This window comes from Piliocolobus tephrosceles, chromosome 5 (genome assembly GCF_002776525.5).
Source record: "Piliocolobus tephrosceles isolate RC106 chromosome 5, ASM277652v3, whole genome shotgun sequence".
Taxonomy (NCBI): Eukaryota; Metazoa; Chordata; class Mammalia; order Primates; family Cercopithecidae; genus Piliocolobus; species Piliocolobus tephrosceles.
Genome location: NC_045438.1, coordinates 41035447 through 41060816, shown reverse-complemented (window position 1 = coordinate 41060816; position 25370 = coordinate 41035447). Strand labels below are relative to the sequence as shown.

The following is a 25370-nucleotide window of genomic DNA, read 5'->3' as shown; positions in this document are numbered from 1 at the left end:
TCTCTGATGGACATTTGGGTTGATTCCAAGTCTTTGCTATTGTGAATAGTGCCGCAATAAACATACGTGTGCATGTGTCTTTATAGCAGCACGATTTATAATCCTTTGGGTATATACCCAGTAGTGGGATGGCTGGGTCATATGGTACATCTAGTTCTAGATCCTTGAGGAATCGCCTTACTGTTTTCCATAATGGTTGAACTGGTTTACATTCCCACCAACAGTGTAAAAGTGTTCCTATTTCTCCACATCCTCTCCAACACCTGTTGTTTCCTGACTTTTTAATGATTGCCATTCTAACTGGTGTGAGATGGTATCTCATTGTGGTTTTGATTTGCATTTCTCTGATGGCCAGTGATGATGAGCATTTTTTCATGTGTCTGTTGGCTGTATGAATGTCTTCTTTTGAGAAATGTCTGTTCATATCCTTTGCCCACTTTTTGATGGGGTAGTTTGTATTTTTCTTGTATATTTGTTTGAGTTCTATGTAGATTCTAGATAATAGCCCTTTGTCAGATGAGTAGATTGTAAAAATTTTCTCCCATTCTGTAGGTTGCCTGTTCACTCTGATGGTAATTTCTTTTGCTGTGCAGAAGTTCTTTAGTTCAATTAGATCCCATTTGTCAATTTTGGCTTTTGTTGCCATTGCTTTTGGTGTTTTAGACATGAAGTCCTTGCCCATGCCTATGTCCTGAATGGTACTACCTAGGTTTTCTTCTAGGGTTTTAATGGTATTAGGTCTAACATTTAAGTCTCTAATCCATCTTGAATTAATCTTCGTATAAGGATTAAGGAAAGGATCCAGTTTCAGCTTTCTACTTATGGCTAGCTAATTTTCCCAGCACCATTTATTAAATAGGGAATCCTTTCCCCATTTCTTGTTTTTGTCACGTTTGTCAAAGATCAGATGGCTGTAGATGTGTGGTATTATTTCTGAGGACTCTGTTCTGTTCCATTGGTCTATATCTCTGTTTTGGTACCACCATGCTGTTTTGGTCACTGTAGCCTTGTAGTACAGTTTGAAGTCAGGTAGCGTGATGCCTCCAGCTTTGTCCTTTTGACTTAGGATTGTCTTGGCAATGCAGGCTCTTTTTTGGTTCCATATGAACTTTAAAGCCGTTTTTTCCAATTCTGTGAAGAAACTCATTGGTAGCTTGATGGGGATGGCATTGAATCTATAAATAACCTTTGGCAGTATGGCCATTTTCACAATATTGATTCTTCCTATCCATGAGCATGGTATGTTCTTCCATTTGTTTGTGTCCTCTTTGATTTCACTGAGCAGTGGTTTGTAGTTCTCCTTGAAGCAGTCCTTTACATCCCTTGTAAGTTGGATTCCTAGGTATTTTATTCTCTCTGAAGCAATTGTGAATGGAAGTTCATTCCTGATTTGGCTCTCTGTTTGTCTGTTACTGGTGTATAAGAATGCTTGTGATTTTTGCACATTAATTTTGTATCCTGAGACTTTGCTGAAGTTGCTTATCAGCTTAAGGAGATTTTGGGCTGAGACAATGGGGTTTTCTAAATATACAATCATGTCATCTGCAAACAGGGACAATTTGACTTCTTCTTTTCCTAACTGAATACCCTTGATTTCTTTCTCTTGCCTGATTGCCCTAGCCAGAACTTCCAACACTATGTTGAATAGGAGTGGTGAGACAGGGCATCCCTGTCTTGTGCCAGTTTTCAAAGGGAATTTCTCCAGTTTTTGCCTATTCAGTATGATATTAGCTGTGGCTTTGTCATAAACAGCTCTTATTATTTTGAGATACGTTCCATCAATACCGAATTTATTGAGCATTTTTAACATGAAGGGCTGCTGAATTTTGTGAAAAGCCTTTTCTGCATCTATTGAGATAATCATGTGGTTCTTGTCTTTGGTTCTGTTTATATGCTGGATTACGTTATTGATTTGTGAATGTTGAACCAGCCTTGCATCCCAGGGATGAAGCACACTTGATCATGGTAGATAAACTTTTTGATGTGCTGCTGAATCCGGTTTGCCAGTATTCTATTGAGGATTTTTGCACCGATGTTCATCAGGGATATTGGTCTAAAATTCTCATTTTTTGTTGTGTCTCAGCCAGGCTTTGGTATCAGGATGATGTTGGCCTCATAAAATGAGTTAGGGAGGATTCACTCTTTTTCTATTGATTGGAATAGTTTCAGAAGGAATGGTACCAGCTCCTCCTTGTACCTCTGGTGGAATTCAGCTGTGAATCCATCTGGTCCTGGACTGTTTTTGGTTGGTAGGCTTTTAATTATTGCCTCAATTTCAGAGCCTGCTATTGGTCTATTCAGGAATTCAACTTCTCCTGGTTTAGTCTTGGAAGAGTGTAAATGTCCAGGAAGTTATCCATTTCTTCTAGATTTTCTAGTTGATTTGCAGAGAGGTGTTTATACTATTCTCTGATGGTTGTTTGTATTTCTGTGGGGTCGGTGGTGATATCCCCTTTATCATTTTTTATTGCATCTATTTGATTCCTCTCTCTTTTCTTCTTTATTAGTCTTGCTAGCGGTCTGTCAATTTTGTTGATCTTTTCAAAAAACCAACTCCTGGATTCATTGATTTTTTGGAGGGTTTTTGTGTCTCTATCTCCTTCAGTTCTGCTCTGATCTTAGTTATTTCTTGCCTTCTGCTAGCTTTTGAATGTGTTTGCTCTTGCCTCTCTAGTTCTTTTAATTGTGATGTTAGAGTGTCCATTTTAGATCTTTCCTGCTTTCTCTTGTGGGCATTTAGTGCTATAAATTTCCCTCTACACACTGCTTTAAATGTGTCCCAGAGATTCCAGAGATTCTGGTATGTTGTATCTTTGTTCTCATTGGTTTCAAAGAACATCTTTATTTCTGCCTTCATTTCATTATGTACCCAGTAGTCATTCAGGAGCAGGTTGCTCAGTTTCCATGTAGTTGAGCGGTTTTGACTGAGTTTCTTAGTCCTGAGTTCTAGTTTGATTGCACTGTGGTCTGAGAGACAGTTTGTTATAATTTCTGTTCTTTTACATTTGCTGAGGAGTGCTTTACTTCCAATTATGTGGTCAATTTTGGAATAAGTGCGATGTGGTGCTGAGAAAAATGTATATTCTGTTGATTTGGGGTGGAGAGTTCTATAGATGTCTACTAGGTCCACTTGGTGCAGAGATGAGTTCAATTCCTGGATATCATTGTTAACTTTCTGTCTCGTTGATCTGTCTAATGTTGACAGTGGAGTGTTGAAGTCTCCCATTATTATTGTATGGGAGTCTAAGTCTCTTTGTAAGTCTCTAAGGACTTGCTTTATGAATCTGGGTGCTCCTGTATTGTGTGCATATATATTTAGGATAGTTAGCTTTTCCTGTTGAATTGATTCCTTTACCATTATGTAATGGCCTTCTTTGTCTCTTTTGATCTTTGACGGTTTAAAGTCTGTTTTATCAGAGACTAGGATTGCAACCCCTGCTTTTTTTGTTCTCCATTTGCTTGGTAGATCTTCCTCCATCCCTTTATTTTGAGCCTATGTATGTCTCTGCATGTGAGATGGGTCTCCTGAATACAGCAGACTGATGGGTTTTGACTCTTTATCCAGTTTGCCAGTCTGTCTCTTTTAATTGGAGCATTTATTCCATTTGCATTTAAGGTTAATATTGTTATGTGTGAACTTGATCCTGCCATTATGATATTAACTGGTTATTTTGCTCCTTATTTGATGCAGTTTCTTCCTAGTCTCGATGGTCTTTACATTTTGACATGTTTTTGCAATGGCTGGTACCGGTTGTTCCTTTCCATGTTTAGGGCTTCCTTCAGGGTCTCTTGTAAGGCAGGCCTGGTGGTGACAAAATCTCTAAGCATTTGCTTATCTCTAAAGGATTTTATTTCTCCGTCACTTATGAAACTTAGTTTGGCTGGATATGAAATTCTGGGTTTAAAATTCTTTTCTTTAAGAATGTTGAATATTGGCCCCCACTCTCTTCTGGCTTGTAGAGTTTCTGCCGAGAGATCTGCTGTTAGTCTGATGGGCTTCCCTTTGTGGGTAACCCGACCTTTCTCTCTGGCTGCCCTTAAGATTTTTTCCTTCATTTCGACTTTGGTGAATCTGGCAATTATGTGTCTTGGAGTTGCTCTTCTGGAGGAGTATCTTTGTGGCGTTCTCTGTATTTCCTGAATTTGAATGTTGGCCTGCCCTACTAGGTTAAGGAAGTTTTCCCGGATGATATCCTGAAGAGTGTTTTCCAACTTGGTTCCATTTTCCCCCTCTCTTTCAGGCACCCCAATCAGACGTAGATTTAATGTTTTTACATAATCCCATACTTCTCACAGGCTTTGTTCTTTTGTTTTTCTTCTTTTTTCTTTTGGTTTCTCTTCTCGCTTCATTTCATTCATTTGATCCTCAATCGCTGATACCCTTTCTTCCAGTTGATCGAGTTGGTTACTGAAGCTTGTGCATTTGTCACATATTTCTCGTGTCATGGTTTTCATCTCTGTCATTTTGTTTATTACCTTCTCTGCATTAATTAGTCTAGCTGTCAATTCTTCCACTCTTTTTTCAATATTTTTTGTTTTTTTGCGCTGGGTACATAATTCCTCCTTTAGCTCTGAGAAGTTTGATGGACTGAAGCCTTCTTCTCTCATCTCATCAAAGTCATTCTCTGACCAGCTTTGATCCGTTGCTGGTGATGGGCTGCGCTACTTTGCAGGGGGAGATGCTCTCTTAGTTTTTGAATTTCCAGCTTTTCTGTCCTACTTTTTCCCCATCTTTGTGGTTTTATCTGCCTCTGGTTTTTGATGATGGTGACATACTGATGGGGTATTGGTATAGGTGTCCTTCTTGTTTGACAGTTTTCCTTCTAACAGTCAGGACCCTCAGCTGTAGGTCTGTTGTAGATTGCTTGAGGTCCACTCCAGACTCTGTTTGCCTGGGTATCAGCAGCAGAGGTTGCAGAAGATAGAATATTGCTGAACAGCGAGTGTACCTGCCTGATTCTTGCTTTGGAAGCTTCCTCTCAGGGGTGTACTCCACCCTGTGAGGTGTGGGGTGTCAGATTTCCCCTAGTGGGGGATGTCTCCCACTTAGGCTACTCATGGGTCAGGGACCCACTTGAGCAGGCAGTCTGTCCCTTCTCAGATCTCAACCTCCATGTTGGGAGATCCGCTGCTCTCTTCAAAGCTGTCAGACAGAGTCATTTGCGTCTGCAGAGGTTCCTACTGCTTTTGTTGTTGTTGTTGTTTAGCTGTGCCCTGTCCCTAAAGGTGGAGACTACAGAGACAGGCAGGTTTCCTTGAGCTGCTGTGAGCTCCACCCAGTTCGAGCTTCCCAGCGGCTTTGTTTACCTACTTAAGCCTCAGCAATTGCAGGCGCCCCTCCCCCAGCCTTGCTGCTGCCTTGCGGTTAGATCGCAGACTGCTGTGTTAGCAATGAGGGAGGCTCTGTGGGCGTGGGACCCTCCCGGCCAGGTTTGGGATATATTCTCCTGGTGTGCCTGTTTGCTTAAAGCGCAGTATTAGGGTGCGAGTTACCCGATTTTCCAGGTGTTGTGTGTCTCAGTTCCCCTGGCTAGGAAAAGGGATTCCCTTCCCCCTTGCTCTTCCCTGGTGAGGCGATGCCTCGCCCTGCTTCAGCTCTCACTGGTCAGGCTGCAGCAGCTGACCAGCACCGATTGTCTGGCACTCCTGAGTGAGATGACCTCAGTACCTCATTTGAAAATGCAGAAATCAGCGGTCTTCTGTGTTGCTGGAGCTGGGAGTGGGAGACTGGAGCTGTTCCTATTTGGCCATCTTGCTCCACCCCCAGGACATGTTATTTTTAAATGCTATAAAAAACTGTCAATAAACAATAATTTGAAAAACTATCCTTCTAAAAAAATTATAAAATGTTTTTTATCTACAAATGGTGATATAAAACAAACAGTTCAAAATTACTTTCTAGAGTTTTCACTACAAATTGGGATTGCTGAGAGTTAAAACTGTAGTTAATATATGTAACTAAAACTACTAAATATTAGAGAAACAATTCTGTATACAGAATATATAAACAAAAGTGTAAACAAAAATATGTTTTTAATAAGAAAATATATAAAGGCATAAAAATGTGTGCTTGTTTAAAAATGTTGTCTCGTTTGAAGTTACAGGTTTCAGATTGAAGGAGTAAAAGAATAGATAAATCTAGAAGAATATATAAAGTTGGAGAAAATGTAAAACAAAAGTTTTATGGAAATCTTGTGTAGTTAAAAGATGACAGATTTTATAAATTTATTTATAGGGTTTTATTAAAATAAGCTTTAGGATTGATAATACACAACACAAAACTAAAGTTTGGTTTTCTCTTTTGAACAAAAATTTTACGCAGTATTAATTATCAGGTCTCTGAGCCCAAGCTAAGCTATCATATCCCCTGTGACCTGCACCTAAGCATCCAGATGGCCTGAAGCAACTAAAGATCCACAAAGGAAGTGAAAATAGCCAGTTCCTGCCTTAACTGATGACATTTCACCATTTTGATTTGTTCCTGCCACATCCTAACTGATCAATAGAATTTGTGACAATACACCCTCCCCGCCCTTTCGATAATGTGCTTTGTGTTATTCCCCTGCCCTTGTGAATGTACTTTATACAATACACCCTCCTTACCCTTGAGAAGGTACTTTGTAATATTCTCCCCACCCTTGAGAATGTACTTTGTGAGATCCACCCCCTGCCCGCAAAAAATTGCTCCTAACTCCACCGTCTATCCCAAACCTATAAGAACTAATGAAAATCCCACCACCCTATGCTGACTCTCCTTTTGGACTCAGCCCGCCTACAACCAGGTGATTAAAAAGCTTTATCACTCACACAAAGCCTGTTTGGTGGTCTCTTCGAATGGATGTGCATGACATCAATCAGACATATTCAAACATTTTTCCTCAATTTTTGAGTAAACTGTAAAAATAAAAAAAAAGAGAGAGAGGAGAGAAGAAGAGAGAGATTCTGTCTTACACTGTCTTAAGTCTTTTCCTTATTTGGAAAGCAGCCTTCTCTATTAAAGAGTACAGGTTTTTGATTTTTTAAAATCTTTTAATTATCACTTTGGCTAAATGAATGACTATTATTTTTATGGTGACCTGTGATTCTATTTTGGTCAAGTGTTTTAATACTTTGAAATATTTGATGAGCTTTCCAAAATCAAATTTCAGCTTCAAAGTTAAGTCTTTTTTGATCTCTAACTTTGGGATGCTGCAGAAGGTGCCTAAAACATCCAAAGGAGAGACAGGCTGATTTTTTGACATGTTAAATTACATGGAAACCACTGCCAAATAAAAAATGATTTCAACCTTCTTCAAGTTATATTTTAATGAAATTATTGATAAATATTCCAAAATTGTATAAAATTTCTAAAATTCTAATATGTTCAGCTATATGCTATCAACCATAATTATGGTTTAGTTATTGCAGGCCACAGAAATGACCACATTTCCTAGTCAGTTGTGTCTTTAACTATGACCATTTATGCTAGATGTGGTGGCTCATGCCTGTAAACCCAACACTTTGGGAGGCAGAGGCGGTAGAATACCTTAAGGCCAGGAGCTCAAGCCAACCTGGCCAACATAGTGAGACTCCATCTCAGTTATTTTCACAGTTGATTGTCTAATTCTAATGCAGTTTCTAATGCAGTTTCTGATTTTGCTCACAAAATCCTAGAGTATGTTATCTTTAAGGAGGTTCGTGAAAGTATAGAAAGAACCCTGACAAGCGCTCTTGAATACAAGTTTCTGATAACTTTAGGATTACATGATTTGGACTGGGTAAGAATTTTCAACACTTTAATGAAAATGTTGATTGGTTTATAAAACTGCTAACACAGGCAGGGCAAAAATTAACCAAATACCAAGAAAGTACTTTATGAGATTTTCATGATAAACCAGGCAGTACTGAAATACTTAGATACACAATTTGAATAAACTCCATAGTGCAAGTCAAATTGCTTGTGATAGCCCATCAGTTATCAGTGCTATGCATATAAATAGGAGAAACAACTGGTATTTTAAAAAATGTAAATCAAATGTTAACAATGGATTCATGGAGATTCTGGACAGCCACCCCACCCTGAGTCCTTAAAGTGTTTGTTATTAGAAGCTCTGCATTCCATGACCCATCATGGAATAAATTAAAAAATATATTATTTTGATGACTGTTCTAAATTGCTCAAGTAGTTTTTGACCAATGTTTTGTTATCAAACCCATTTCTGGGTTTTAAAACTTTATGTACATTTCTGTTACCTGATGGGCCATTTAAACTTTTATAAAAGGATTTCATTCAATTGCAATTTTTAATGCATGCTTTCTGGTTGTATAAAAGCTTTCCCATTCAAGAGGGCTGTTTTTATTACAGAAGGTCATTTTGCCAAAGTGTATTTTTACTTTGACCATTTCATGGTCTGCTGACTGGGGACAATCAACCCCTTCATAATCTAGAACCCAAGGATTAGACTCCACGGTCTTCTCAGAGTATCAGAGAAAGGCTGCCATTGAGCCATCCACATTGCGGCAAAACTTTGGCACCTTGAACCTTGGGTTCATAATCTCACAATTCACATAGGTGTCTTGCACTTTTGCAACTGTACACTCATTTACAACCTGAAGGTAAAGCTAACCAGGGAAGTTTCTCCCCAGAAGCAGATGGCATCTTTGAAATGGACAGCTCTTCCCCAAAATCATGGATCAAGATTTCTCTGTTATCATGAGACTTTTATTTTTCCATTTTTCCCTTGCTTATGTCTCTTTGAACAACAGAACTGAAAAGGGGGTCTGTTGTGTACACTCATGGCATCTATTTTTATTTGTGAAAAATTTTGCAGTCAGCTTTATACATGGACAAACTTATGCCTTGATAAATGGAAGATGAAGGGCCAACGTAGGTGAGAAATTTTAATGGTACATTTGTTGCCTCATAATTAGTCAGAAGCAAACACTGATTCACTCCTCTTAACCTACAATATAGGTTCCACTCCTCTTAACCAACATCACAGGTTAAAGAGAACATTGTTAGGAGGCTTTATTGGTTGCAGAATAGACTTTAAATTCTCTTGTGAAAGTTATGCTACGTAATAGAATTGCTTTAAATTGCTTACTGGCTAAGCAGAAGTATCTGTGCGGTTGCTTGCACTTCTTGTTTCCCATGGATAAAAAAATCTGGTATTATAGAGATTCAGTTGTAGGGGATCAATAAACAGGCTGCTTTGGTAAAGCAAGCAGACTCTTTAGCTCATTCCTTGATCTGTTTGATTGTAGTTGGTTTGGTTCATGGCAATCCTGGCTAAGGAGCATATTCCAAGTTCTCGGTATTATCCCCCTGATAGTCATAATAGTAGTTTCCCTGGTGCACTGTATTCTCTTAAAAGTTTTAAATGTTTGCATACAGCCATCTTTAGAGTGTTAAATGATCTCTCTTCAACTGGAATGACAAGAGCTGAAAAAAAATCTGTGACCATGAGGGCACTGCAGCCTGTAAATGATGTGCTGAAACCAGAAACCCAAAGTGATGGTAACTGAGAGTGGTGCTAAGGCCTGAAGTTTTGGTCATTCTCTCACCTAAGTGAGAACTTGACCAAAGAGGGTTATTTTTAAGCAAAATTGTGAGAGGCCATTGTTTTGGATTGAGCTCATGCCCTAGGCCCCAACAGACCATTTTAAACCAAATTAGAGTCACTTATGCTAAATCTGACATTATCAAACTAAGACCTTAAAGAAAAAGATAGATGCTAGAGCAAACCAAGTTTTGTTTTTCTCCTGTAAACAGGAGATTCCACCATAAAGAGCTACCCTCTAACCTAACTCCTACAAAGAAATTAATCTGAAGTCCTTGTTCCAACCTTAAAAAACCCACTGTTCTGCATTTCCCAATGGGTTTTGAGACCAAATAAGTACATTTATCATGGTGCTAGTGACATCAATGATAAAGTTTTGATCAATGATCAATTTTGAGAGGATGACCCCAAACAGGGAATTGTTAAATCAAGTGTAGCCAAAAGCTGCTTCCTTACATATTTTAAGTTTGACATAAAGGTTTCTCTGTACCTAGTGAACTATCACCTGAATAGAAGACTGGAACCTGCTCTTGTGCTAATCATTGAGATTGGTCCAATCAAAGGGGCCCAATTATTCAAACCATGTTCAAATAAGGCAGATGCTGAACTATAACCAATCTGGTTATTTCTTCCTTCACTTCTGTTTTCTGTATATCACTTTTCTTTTTTTGTCCATAAATCTCCTTCCACCACATGGCTGCGCTGGAGTCTCTTTGAGCCTACTCTGGCTCAGGAGGCTGCCTGACTTGTGAATTGTTCTCTGTTCATTTAAACTCTGTAAAATTTAATTTGACCAAGAATTCTCTTTTAACAGAAATGTAGAAAATAAAAATCTCTTTTTTATAGGCTACCCAATTTATAGTATTTTGTTACAGCAGTCTGAGTAGAGTAAGACAGTAAAATCTGCTTTGACATGGCAAAATTAAGAAGAAAGTATAGTTATGTCTCCTATGTACCCTCTACCCTCACACATACATAGTCTCCCATTATCAACTTTCCTCATGAAAGTGGCACATTTGTTACAATACATCATTATCACTCAGTCATAGATTACATTAGGGTTCAATCTTCCTGTCGTACAATCTCTGGGTTTGAACCCATGTGTAATTACACATTTCTAGAATTATAGTATAATACAGAGTAATTTTACTACTGCAAAATCCTCTGCAATAAATACATTTGTCCTTTCCTCCTCCCTTCCCCTGGGAAGCACTTTTTACTGTCTCTGTAGTTTGACCTTTCCCAGAATGTCATATAGTTGAAATCGTACAGTATGCAGCCTTTTCAGATGGACTTATTTCAATTAGCAACATACATTTAAGTTTTTTCCATGTCTTTTTATGACTGGATATCTCATTTTTCTTAGGGCTGAATAATATCCAATCATCTGGTTGTACCACAGTTTGTTCATTCACCTACTAAAAGACATCTTTTCTTCCAACTTTTGGCAATTACAAATAAAGCTGTTATAAACATCCATGTGTTGGTTTTTGTGTGGACATATGTTTTCAAATATTTTGGGTAAACAGAAAGGAGTGTGATGGATGAATAGCATAGTAAGAACATGTTTAATTTTGTAAGAAATTGCCAAACTGTCTTCCAAATTTTGCATTTTCACCATCAGTGAATGAGAACTCCTATTGATCCACATCCTGCTCAGCATTTAAAGTTGGCAGTGTTTTGAATAAAGTTGCAATGTTGTGCCATTTTAATAAATGTATAGGAGTATCTTGTTGTCTTAATTTGCAATTGCTTAATGACATGATGTAAACAACTTTTAATATGCTTATTTACACTTGTGTATCTTCTTTGATGAGATGTCTATTAAGGTGTTTTGTCCATTTTTTATTGGATTTTTTATTTTTTATTGATGAATTTTAAAAATTCTTTGTGTATTTTGGATATCTTGAGTTGTAAGAATTCTTTGTGATACTTGTATGTGTTGGATCATAAATCCTAGTCTTTAGCCTGCTTATTGTCTTAACAGTGTCATTTGCAAAGCAGAATTTTTAGTTTTGAATAAGTTATTAAGTACAGCTGATCAATTATTTTTTTCGTGGATTATCTCTTCAGTTTTGTATCTTAAGAGTCATTGTGGCTGGGTGCAGTGGCTCATGCCTGTAATCCCAGAACTTTGGGAGGCCGAGGTGGGCAGATCCTGAGGTCAGGAGATCGAGACCATCCTGGCTAACATAGTGAAACCCCATCTCTACTAAAAATACAAAAAAATTATCGGGGCATGGTGGGACGCACCTGTAGTCCCAGCTACTAGGGAGACTGAGACAGGAGAATGGCATAAACCCAGGAGGCAGAGCTTGCAGAGAGCTGAGATTGCGCCACTGCTCTCCAGCCTGGGTGACAGAGACTCTGTCTCAGAAAAAAAAAAAAAGTTTACAAATTTATGTTGGACCGCATTCAAATCCTGGGCCTCATGCATCCTGGGCCTCATGCAATCTTTGAGATGTCAGTTGGAGAAGCTTGTTCTAAAATAAAAAAAAAAAAAAAGAAGAAGAAGTGTCTTTGATATACCCAAGTTGATATGGTTTGTCACTGTGTCCTCAGCAAAATCCCATCTTGAATTGTAATCTGCACATGTTGGGGGACAGGTCTGGTGGCAGATGATTGAATCATGGGGGAGACTTCCCCCTTGCAGTTTTTATGACAGTGAGTGAACTCTCACAAGATCTGCTTGTTTGCAAGTGTGTGACACTTCCCCTTCACAGTCTCTCTCTTTTCGGCCACCATGTGAAGATGGTCCTTGCTTCCCCTTCTCCTTATGACATGATTGTAAGTTTCCTGAGGCCTCCCAGTCATGCTTGTTAAGCCTGTGAAACTATGAGTCAATTAAACTTCTTTTCTTTATAAATTACCCAGTTTCAGTTAGTTTTTTATTGCAGTGTGAAAACAGACAAATACACAAATTCATCTGGATTTTCTTCTATGTATTCTTCTAGGAATTTTATAATTTTTGTAGTTTACATATAGGTCTATGATCTACTTTTTGTGAATTTTGGTGGAGGGTGTAAACTTTATGTCTAGATTCATTCCCTTTCCATGAGAACATCCTTTTGTTCCAGCACCATTTGTTGAAAGGACTTCTTGGTTCCATTGTTTGGCCTTTGGTTCCTTGTCAAAGAGCAGTTGGCTATATTTATGTGGGTCCAGTTCTGGGCTCTCTTGTCTCTTCCATTAATCTATTTGTCTATTCTTTCATTAATATCCATACTATTTTGATTACTACAGCTTTATAATAAATCTTGAAATAAGGTAGTGTCAATCTTCCAACTTTGTTTTCTCTTTGGCTATTCTGAGTCTTGTGCCTGTTTTCACTTTGCTGATACCCACAAATTACCTTTCTGGGATTATGATTAAGATAGCATTGAATTTATAGATGAAGGTGAAAATAACTTACAACTTGACAAGGAACACTTGAGTTTTCAGATCCATGAATGTGGAATATCTTTTTATTTAGTTCTCCAATTTTCTTCAGTTTTATAATTTTCCTTTTATGTATCATGCACATTTTGTTAGATTTAGTCAAGTACTTCATATTTGGGGGTGACTGCAAATTTTTTAGTATTATCAGTGTCAAATTCCTCTTAGTAATTGATGGTATGTAAGAAAGTGATTTACTTTTGTATATTAATTTTTATTTGGCAACCTCTCCGTGGTTACTTATTAGTTGCAAGAGTCTTTTGTTGATTCTTTCAGATTTTCTAATAGATAATCATGTCATTTGTTAACAAAGACATTTTATTTCTTCCTTTACAATCATTATCACCCTATGTCTTTTTCTTGTCTTATTACATTGATGAGAACTTCCCGTACAAAATTGAAAAGGAATGGTGAGAGTACACATCCTTTCTTTGTTCCTGATGTTAACAAAATAGTTTCTAGTTTCTCATGTTGGAATATTTTTCTTCGTGTTTCTTCTGCCTGGGGTTTGTTGAGCTTCTTGGATCTGAAGGGTTTAGCTTTCGTTAACTGTGAAAAATTTGGAGCTGCTTTTTCTTCAAATATTTTTTCCTCCATTCTTTTTTTCTTCTGTCCTTTGAAGATCCAACTATAGTTACTTAAAGTTTCCCAGAGTGCACGCTTTGTTCAATTTTTACCCCAGTCTTTTTCTCTCTATATTCTGTTTTGGGTACTTTCTACTACTACATTGAGAAATTCACTTACTTTTTCTCCTGCAGTGCTTTTATATAAAGCACATTTTATAAAAAAATATAAAGTATTTTTATATTTTTCATGTCTCTCCTTAATATGCAAATTCCTTCCTCAACACATGGAATAGAGTCTTGTTAACATTTTTAATGTTCTTAACTACATATATATCATCTGTGCCATTATTGGTTTAGTTTCAATTAACTGATTTTTGTCCTTACTTTTAGATGTAATTACCTGGTGATTTTCATGGTTGGTAATTTCCAAGAGCATGTCAGCCAGACATTTTAATTTTACCTTGTTGGATTCTAAATAGTTTAAACATTATAGAGAGCCCCAGTTTACTAGAGTGTGACTTACAATATTTTGACTTTAATCATGGGTTTCTCAGGATGTAGCTCCATCCTAAGTTGAGGACCATCAGCACTTACAATGATTTGACTTATGATTTTTTAACTTTATTTATGGTGAGTTTGTTAGGGTATTAGATGCATTTTCCATTTAGGATATTTTCAACTTATGATGCATTTATTGAGATGTAGCCCAAATATAAATCGAGGAGCATAAGTACTTTAAATATTCTTAAGGTTTGTTCTAAGATACCATCAGGTTTCTTAGAACTAGTTTTCCCATTTTAATCCTTGTTTTTAAGCTTTGAGGGAAAGACCAGAGAAGCCTTTGGTCTGTGGTTAATTTTTCCTAACTACAGACACAATACATTTCTAAGTAATGTACCTGAAACTATGTCCTTTACAAGATTGTTATACTCTGGCTAGTAGGAACATAGCTTCTTTAAATCACTAATTGACCCTTTTGGTTAAGTGTTTTCTGAGAATTGGTTAATTTTCCCACATGCAGATAGAAACATGTATTTAGCTGAAAACCCAAGGGGAAATTCTGTGAATCTCCAGAGTTCTTTCTCTATATAATTCACTTTTCTCTGTTCTGCTGATTCCAATTCCATCTCAAGTAAGAGAGAATTCCAGGCTCAGTGTGGATTCCTTATCCTTGTGCATGGGCTGAAAACTCTTTCTCTAGGCAGTAAGATAGAGCAATGGTAGAGCTCATCTCATCTGTTAACCCTGTCTTAGGGATCACTATTTTGTGCTGCCTCTTTTGTGCTTCCAATGTATAAAAACTACTGTTTAATATGTTTTGTCCGGTTTTTACTTTTTCAATGTATTCTGTTACTCCATCTTGACTTGAAGTAGGAATCACTTCCCACCCACATGGTCTCATATGTATTCTTTAAGATTTTCTTCTATTATGTTCCCCAAATTACTTTTTCATACTGTGACTTTTAATGCACTAGAATTATAGTACTACATATAGTAATACATACAGACTCCATTTTATTCTCCTTGCCTGTGAACCAGTTTTCCCAGTATTATCTACTAAGTGTTTATTTGTTGCAACACACGTTTTAGTGTTGTTTCCTTATCTACATGCAACTGCCTTCGAACTTTCTATTCTCTTCCATTGATGTGTTTTCTGTTCTTTTGCAAATTCCATTTTGATTTTAATATTATATCCTTGTGTTAGTATCTCCTTTCTCTCAAATTTTATGCTTTTCATTTCCATTTCTGTTGTAATAGCATTGATTGGAATCTCCTCTATTGTGTTAAATAACAATGATAATAGTGGGTATTCTTGCCTTGGTCATGCTCTTAAGAAAAATCTATAAAATGTCTCCATAAATATAATATTTTATATTTTTTCATAATACACTGAAGGATAGATACATTGAAGCAGATGAGGATTATGCAATTGGTTTACATTTCAAATTCTTCATATTCACTTACAACAATAACACTCATGTCAATGAATTTGAAACAGCATCAATATGGTTCTGAACAATTCCTATATTAGGGCAATAAAATATAAAATGTATATTTATAAACATCGAATACTCAGGATTATAAGTGTATATTTCATTTATACAAAAACCACATTTTTTCACACTATTGTTTTCTCTAGGAACAAAGAGACATAACACACACTGATTTCAAATACAATAAATTTAAAATTGCAGTTTTATGAAGTCTCTTTGAAATTAGACAATTTATCTTGTCTCTTTGAATCACGTCAAATTAAGACTCAAATATTTTTATCTAAGAATATTGATAAACATTAAGTATATGAGTTTAAGGAACCTAATATAGTATATGACACATTGAATACAACAAAAAGGTTTGTATGGCTGGGAGCTATGGCTCATGCCTATAATTATAGAAATTTGGGAGGCTGAGGCAAGAGGATTGCTTGATCCCAAGAATTTGAGACCTGGGCAGCAAAGTGAGACCCCATTTCTACAAAAAATTAGAAACCTTAGCCAGGCATGGTTTGGCACACCTGCAGTCCCAGCTACATGGGGAAGGTGAGGCAGGAGAATTGTTTGAATGCAGGAAGTTGAGGCTATAGTGAGCCATCTTCATGCCACTGCATATGCCTGAGTGACAGAGCAAGACCCTCTCTCAAAACATAAAGAAACAAATAGTATTTCATTCCAGTAGATGTTTACCTTTGATGCGTATGCATTCTATAAATATGAGACAATACTGTGTTCTTATATGTAATTTTGTGATGAATTTGCATAATACATTATTATAACTTTATAACATTTCAATAAAATATCAATAAAATAAATATGATTAAAATATTCATTATATTCTTCACTACAATGAACACAAATCTTTAAGTAAATACATATAAATTTCATTAAAATGAAGAAAATTCAATCCAGATGTCTTGTTTCTACAATGCCTGTCAATTGGATATTTATTAATCCAGCTTTAAGACTAGACATTTTTTTTTCTCATCTAAATGATTAAGAACACACAGGCACAATCAGAGGAGAATATAAAAATTCATATAGTAATTTCGATTTCAATACATTTTATATAAAATATATTAAAATCACATAGTTGCAGTTTGAATTGTAGACATTTCATAATTAGAAGATTGCTCTAGTAATTTACTTTGTATAGGAAGATTGGATGTTAAAAAGTAAACAAATAACTTTGGAGATAAAATTCCTAGACACATTTCTCAACCTATATGTAATATTAATTTCCTTGCTCTCCCTCTTTCCCTCGCTCCCTCTCCCTCTATATATGTACATAGTTTTTATAACTACAAATAGAATATTTATATATTTGAATCTTATATATAAATTAAGATTTATATTAACTAAATAATAATAGTTAACTAAATAAACTAAATAATAGTTAATTAACTAATTAGTAATTAATAATAGTTATAATAGATTAACTAATCTTAATTTTATAATGAATTATTTTAAGTAGTGAAATTCTAGAAAAGTACAAAATTGACTTTCATTTGAGATAGAAAACACAAAACTCAAAATTGATTACAATGCAAATGTTTGCCTTGTCTAATTCAGTTATAAAGTGACAGTGCTCTTGGTGGGCAATATCTGGAAAAGTTCCTTAATATATAAGTGATGTTGCAGACATACACATTTTATCAGTTTATGGCTAGATCATCATAGGTAGTCCCCGGCTAGTTACAATGCTATTATTCAATTTTATCCTTTATTAACAAAGAACTAGCCAAATGTTTTCCCTAATGAAGAGTGATATTTAGCTAGCTCCAGAACTGAGCCACCGTTTCTGATCAGTTTACATTAGACTCAGATGGTGGTGATTTGGGAAGCTGTTTTGTTTTAGGGACAGCCTATTTAAAACAGCATATCAGATGTTTATTGAATATATATCAATGAGTGGCATAAGCATACATATATTCTGTCTTAATAGATAGAATTGACAATTAAAATTGTCAAGCAAGATTCCCAAAGAAAAAATAACATAGTAATTTATTTTGAAAAAGTGTCAAGTTTCCAGTAAAGCTGAACGTACTCAAGTTCTACGACCTGGCTAATCCACACCTGGGATTTATTCAAATGTGCACCGGAACACATGTAAAAGAATGTTCATAGAAACATTACTCGGATTGGCTAAAATTGTAAGGAACCCAAATGTTAATCAATATAGAATAGGTAAACAAACAGTGGTATATTTATAAAATGATATAGTATACGGTAATGAAAAATGACACCTGGGAAAACATGAGTGGATCTCACAGATATGGTGTCGAGTGAAATAACCTAGACACAAGAAGGTATGCTGAATGATTCAATTTATACGATGCTCAATAGGAGGCACACGTATCTAATAACAAGCCAAATGGTGGTTATTTTGGGAGATGGTGGTTAGATTGTGGGCTCTCAATGATGGTTAGATTAAGCAGAACGATTAAGAAATGTGTACGTTATACATGTTATAATTAAATAAAATGTAAATTTAAAAATACTACACCAACTATAGGAAATAATTTTCACATTTAGGTAAGAAAAGTAGATGATCAGAAAAAGAGTAGCGAGAGGATTTTATTTATGAACTTTATTCTTTAGCACTCATTTTTTTCCCCCCAAAGTCTGTGTTTCAGCATTAGGGACTTGCCAACTCAGCCCTTAAATCCTCAGAGATTCCAAAGTTCTTGCCTGGGGCTCCTCCCGCTTGGAGGCGGGTAAGGATGGATGTATATAGGGACACGCACACATACACGGAGAACTGAGCTCCCGTCCGGTTCCACACAATACAACAGGAACTTCACAAACAAGAGCAAAGCTGTGGGAAAAGCAGGTTGCGGGTGGCCCCGCGCTAGTTCTCAGGATTTCAGCCTCGGCCCGCTGGACAGCGCCAGGACGACTTCCGCTTCTCCGGGCTAACAGTCGGGCAGGTGCTTCTACTGATCCCCGAGGGACAGCTCCTTGTCCCTGAAAGGCTGTTTTCCCCTAGCTAACCTTGAGAACAAACCACTGAATACGGAACAAAGACGCAACCGCTTTGCTTTTTTTTTTTTTTTTTTTTAATTTAAATTCCGAGTTAACCGGAGCCATTTACTCCCTCTAGAAGCGAAGCTCCCGAGTGTGTGGACAGAACCCTCTCCAGATCCTGAACGCTTACGGACGGGGCGCAGTGACGCGCGCCCCGCGGGCAGTAAACTTGCAGAGGCGAAAGGGAGGAACATCGATTAAACCCAAATCGTGGGCGTGCAGTCCTCAGGGCACTGGAGTGCGTGAAAACTCCAGCGGACTCTGCTGGAAAGGAGATCATGCCCTCGAAGTCTCTTTCCAACCTCTCGGTGACCTCTGGCGCGAACAAGAGCGGTTCCGTTCCAGAGGGGTGGGAAAGGGATTTTCTGCCGGCCTCGGAAGGGACTACCGCGGAGTTAGTGATCCGCTGTGTGATCCCGTCCCTCTACCTGCTCATCATCACCGTGGGCTTGCTGGGCAACATCATGCTGGTGAAGATCTTCGTCACCAACAGCGCCATGAGGAGCGTCCCCAACATCTTAATCTCTAACCTGGCGGCCGGGGACTTGCTACTGCTGCTCACCTGCGTCCCGGTGGACGCTTCGCGCTACTTCTTCGACGAGTGGATGTTCGGCAAGGTGGGCTGCAAACTGATCCCGCTCATCCAGCTCACTTCCGTGGGGGTTTCCGTGTTCACTCTCACTGCCCTCAGCGCCGACAGGTAAGAGCACAGGTAGCTGTGGGTGGCTTGGAAAAGTCGTGGAGAGAGGCGGGGAGAGAAGACTCACCCGAGTGCAACTACTGGCAGAAGGACGCAAGGAAAGGCTGGGTGTCCAGAGGAAGAGAGGGAGAGAGCGTGTACCTGGGAAGCAGAGTAAAGAGGGTAAAAACGGACTGAGATGTGAGGCTTGGAAAAATACATGAAAATTACTATGTTTTAAAAAACAAAATTGCATTTAAAATTGCATATCCTAGTCTGACTTCTGACACTTAGGGAATATTATTTCATAGAAAAGCTACAGAAAAAACGTGCAAAAGAGTATCTTGTTGAAGCTTGTGTGTGCTTAAAATCTTGTGAGTGTACTTTCCTTTATGCAGTAGAATAAGAATCTAATAGGTAAGAATGTCTGCTTAATATTAGGGAAATATTTAATTTTGATTTTTTTTCAAGTAGGAGGAGAACTTACTTACATTTATTAACTGAAATTTACTATTTCATAGAAGTACAACCAATTACATTAATACATATTCTTTAAGCAGATGACTTCTCACTTTCTTCTTGTTTAATACCTGAAGCTAAAAGACTTTTTTTTTTTCCCACAGATAGGTACCCAAAATACATCTTTAATATTAAATCTGCTTTTCACATATGTTAAGGGTGTGAAGTGTCTTTTTTGCAGATCAACTAGTTCAACTTTGTCATTTTTCAGATGTGCATATTGAGACCCAGGGAATGTAATTTCTAGTGGGAAGACAAGGGAGGAAAATCCAAGTCTCCTGACTCCAGGTCCATTTAAGCAGAAGGGAATGTTTGGATAGGGGTGAGGGAAAATGCAAAGTTAGCTATCTTTACATGGAACTGTGGTTTAATTCCCTCAGTGGGAGTGGAGGACTGACTGAAGCTATTTAGATAAACAATTAACTTGGATAATTAAGTTGGTATTCACTCTCCTCTTTAATTTACATATTCAATTGCTAATGAAAAATGAGTCTGTATCTGAATTTCCTGGTATTTGCAATAATACTGGAATACTACTTTGGCATTGAAGAGTTAATCTTCATTGAGGGAAACACGGCATTCAACAGAGACTTGAGAAACTGAAAGTGATTCACTTTCTTAAAAACCACACTCCTGGAAATTTAGGTGCCTTTTGTATAAATTATGTACCTAATTTTGTTTATGTGGCAGCATTTCTATTATCTTTTAAAATATTTTCTCTGAATTCCAAAGCAAAAACATGACTAGTTTAGCTGCTCCTCTTTATGCAATCTTATTTTACCTAGAAAGTTTTAAAAAAACTACTTAATGATTAGAATAAAACTTAAAGATTAGCAACCACAATAGTTTAAATTACTATCATTATGCTTTCATTTTAAAGACATGGTATTGGTAGCAAGACCCAGGGTTGGAGTTTATTTCACACTAGGTTTTACAATCTATTATCATGGCGACACATGACGATTTACACAGGTAAATTTACCCTGGCCAAGATCAGAGAAAAATAATAATCCTCATATATTTACTGACTTTTTCTGTTTCATTTGTGTGTTGTATACTCTGTGAATACAGAATGAATAATTTAGTAATAATGATAAGGAAAGGTGAGATGCCTCTTCTACTTGGTCTGTAGGCTACACTTGTCTACGAGTGTGTTTAGGAAATATAAACTAGGAAACCTGAGTAACTGTTGATGAAGTTATGCAATATTTTCCATGATTCACTTAACATGGGTTGGAAATGGTTTGTTATATATTGTCTACACTTCTGTTTTTCTTCTAGAGCATAGCAATCAGTAGTTGATTAGTACTTGATAACCTCTTACTACATCTCACCAAACGCTATGATTTCCTGAGGATGTGGAATCAACTGTCGGATTAATTGTACTTAGCACAGTGCTATTTTTTTTGTGTGTGATTTTTCAATCCTCACAACGCTGTGAGATAGGCACTATTATTTTTAAATTAAGAACTTTAAAGCTAAGAAAACTGAGATTAAAAATTCAGTACTATTTTTATGATCACACAGCTAGCCATCATGGTGTCAACATGTTTGAACACCATTTAAAGTCTGAACTCTTCACCATTAATCCACATTATTACAATTCTGGGTATAAGAAATTACTAATAGTATTTTTTATTTACCTGCAGACTTAAAAGTTGAGTTTAAAACAAAGCACCCAAGCATAAAAAAAAGAGTACAGGAGCTGATTCATGAGATTTATTACAGTGAAAAAACATCATAAAATGTAACTGCAAAATAAAAGAAGTGCCCTGAATTCAAAATTAAGTAGTAGTTCCAAAAAAAAAAAAAAAAACTATAATAAACAAATAAACAAAACTCTGTTATTAGAGTCTTTAAACAATAAATTCAATTATTTGTATATATATCCTGTCTTCATACATGGCCTAAGGGTCTTTGCCTAATAAAGTAACAGTAGAGAGTTAAAAAATAGAGATCACAGTACATAGTAAAAATCAGGATGATAATTAGATTTCAGAAAGCATATTCCAATGTGAAGTGGATCCTCTTATTCTATACTTCACTGATGTCAGATGTCAGTATCATTAGATTGCAGAGACTAAAATGAAAAACACAAATATTTTGAATCCACCTCGAGGCCCAAATCACTTTGTTTGATAAAGCCAAAGGGTGGTCAGATGACACTGGTATCTGTGATTATCATTATATTTTACTTTTTTGAGACAGTATCTTGCTCTGTCACTCAGGCTGGAGTGTAGGGGTGTGACCTTGGCTCACTGCAACCTCTGCCTCCTGGGTTCAAGCAAATCTCCTGCCTCAGCCTCCCGAGTAGCTGAGACTACAGGTGCACACCATTACGCCTGGCTAATTTTTGTATTTTTAGTAGAGATAGGGTTTCACCATGTTGGCCAGGCTGGTCTCGAACTGCTGACCTCAAGCGATCTGCCTGCCTCGGCCTCTCAAAGTGTTGGAATTACAGGTGTGAGCCACTGTGCCCGACTGGTGTCTGTGATTATTAATCCTTGACTTTCCATACTCTTCCAAGGAGTTTCAGCAGACACATCCCTAGGCAACAGCATTTGTGCCCACTACAGTCATGCCTCAGAGGCACATCATCATAACCAGTATGGCTGGAAGAGAGACAGTGCATGGTATGAAGTGGTGATAGTGGTGATCTTAATTTATTTTCATTTTTTACTGTCATCTTGATAGACATTTTTCTTACAATTTTGCAAATGTACATTGTTTGCTTGCTTACATAAAGTAGTTGATTAAAAGTTGATTAAAATATTTCTATATTCTATGTTGTATGATGTTTCTAACAGTTTTATACATACACACATACACACAAACACACACACATTCCCACCTTCCACCGTGGAGTACTGGGACATGTGTGCTGTGACATCAGGTTGGGGGCGCCCCATAAGCCATATTTTGCTTATGGTTGGTGTTATAGTGATCTCCTTCTCTAGCTATGAGTAGCTGCATTTCCAAATTTGGAATGTTATTTCTTTGATTCTTGAAGACCTTTTGGCCTCTGATGGCATATTATTAAAATGCAAATTACTCTTAGGAATGGAGTTTTCCTTTTTCCTTCATAGGAAAAGTTCTCACAGATTCCTAGTGCTAAACTGTAAACTTTATAATTTCATGTATTAACTAATATAAAATTAGATATCAATTCTTTATTCTGGCTTCTTATATGCTAACCAAAATGCACTTATAAATTAAATTTTAAAATACAAATTATAAAAACTATACAAAATAAACTAATATTAGTTTAATGTATTGGGTGACATTTTTTTTTCTGATACCAAATAGCCAATGTTGGATTAAATGCAAAAATAATATTTTACCAAATCTGATTAAATTTCTAATATATTGATAATTATTAATAAAAAAGCAAAGTTTTTGTGCGCTGGTTAGGATAATCAGATTTTATTCCATAACTAGGTCAGTAGATAAATTCTTGAATCATTAATATTAGTTGTATATTATATCAATGCAAACAGACATTCTATTGAGTGTAATTATTTGTTAAGATACTGAAATAGATTGGATACAGACCCTGGGTCTAACACTCCCTAGGATTCATAGCACTTTTCCATCAGTCTTCATCTAGTGGTGGGAGGGCATGCTGTTAACTGTTTGCTGCTTTCTCATCAAAACTCCTAACTGAAGCTCAGGTTCAAGTTAACCAGCTGCCCCTGACTGGAGATGATGTTTTCTCCTTTGCTCCATAGCCCTTGCCTCTCAGTCTCGTAATTGGTAGTGAGATTGGCACCAAGAGTGTGCTTCTAACTCTTTAAAAGAATAGTTCACATTCACCCTATAATACTAGAGTGATGACTTATTTATGTTAAATTTATTTTTGTTCAACTTTGTATTACTCACACTGCTATAAAGAACTACCTGAAATTGGGTAACTTACAAAGGAAAGAGGTTTAATTGACTCACAGTTCCACAGGCTGTACAGGAGGCATGGCTGGGGAGGCCTCAGGAGACTTAGAATCATGGCAGATGGGTGAAGGGGTAGCAAACATGTCTCCACATGGTGGCAGGAGAGAAAGAGCTAAGGGGGAAGTGCTACAAACTTTCAAACAACCAGATCTCAGGAGAACTCACTACCACGAGAACAGAAAAGGGAAATTTGCCCCCATGATCCAGTCACCTCCCATCAGGTCCCTCTGTCAACACTGGGGATTACAATTCTATGTGAGATTTGGGTGGGGATACAGAGCCAAACCATATCAAACTTGTGACAGGAGAATTTAAGGCAGCTTAAAAACAAAGATACAAACAACACACCACAGGACTAAAAAGGGAGGAAATCAAGGGTGGGGAAAAGAAAAGTTGGAAAATATAAAATGACCCATACTTTCACAAATTGCAAGTCATAGGTTTTTCTGAGAGCTTTCTAGTTGCCTTTTCAAAAAGAAAAAAAATTGCTTTCCATAGCAAATGCTCTGTTGTTATTTTTATATAACCATAGAAACAGAATCCATTGTAGTTTCTGCACATAATTTATTAGTTTTTAATTTGAATTTACAGGGCTTATTGTTAAATAAAGGTTATTATATTTGACTCAAATAAATTAGATATCTTTTACTCATTGATCTTGAACATTTCTAGTTTATCTCTTTCTTTTATACTTAGAAGTAATTTCACACACTGAATTAGGCACTGTATAACTCTCACAAGGTTCATAATATTGCCATAATTTATATGTTGCTTATAGCTTTTGAAGATTATCCATCTAGCTTGATCTGAAACTTTTGGGGCAAACTACAAATAAGGAGGGATTACATCAGGCTTGGGTTTATGATTCCTGGGTGCTAACCATGTATCTGTTACATCCAAATGTTTTAGTTGGAGAAAAATGATAAAACAGCCCAAAACTCATGGCCAAAAGGTGGTGTTTTCCTTATTTGCAAAATAAGATTCATGTCTTCCTCATGATGTGACATATCATAATTAAAGAGCAGGCATCTGATTCTTCAAATACTTAATTTCTGCTGGATTCTGGATACTATCCATTCTGTTGCTGAATGTGCACCCATTGCACTGGACAGCCTTGCTGGAAGCCTGTGGCAAAGATGTTTACTGTTGCACACAATTCTCTTAAAATAAGGTTTCTAAACCCAGTTTATCATCAGAATCACCTGGAAATCTTAGTATGCAGAATCCCACACTTCACATTCTAGGGACTCTGCATTAGTAAGTCTACAGAGAAGCCTAATCATATTCTCTCTCTCTCTCTTTTTATTTCTCTAGGTGTTTCTGAATATTGATGCATCTTAGGCATCACTGGATTAGACTCAGTCTCCATTTGTCATCACCATTCCCACTTCAACATAATACCCAACAACTCCTACCACAATTGCTCCTAATAAGGATCTCCTTGTTGCTCAGGCTATAGTTTCAACCATTTATTGAGACCCTATGGACTCTATTGGCCAGGCCAGGCATTGTGTTATGTATTAGAGATATAACAGTGAGCAAGACCTTTCTCTTATCATGCAGTTTACACTCAGACTTTTTGTGGACCTATTCCTTGCCTGATAAATGAAAGTTTAATAAAAGAAAGAAAGAAAGAAAGAAAGAAAGAAAGAAAGAAAGAAAGAAA

General features: G+C 36.9%; 1 protein-coding gene across 1 annotated transcript in view; it reads left to right on the top strand.

Annotated features, from left to right (window-relative positions):
- The first annotated feature begins 18839 nt into the window (after window positions 1-18839).
- The window catches only part of NMBR (neuromedin B receptor), a 13705-nt gene continuing 7174 nt past the window's right edge, over window positions 18840-25370 (top strand). The window contains 1 exon segment of the mRNA XM_023187460.1: window positions 18840-19261. Coding sequence (XP_023043228.1) covers window positions 18840-19261 — 422 coding nt within the window.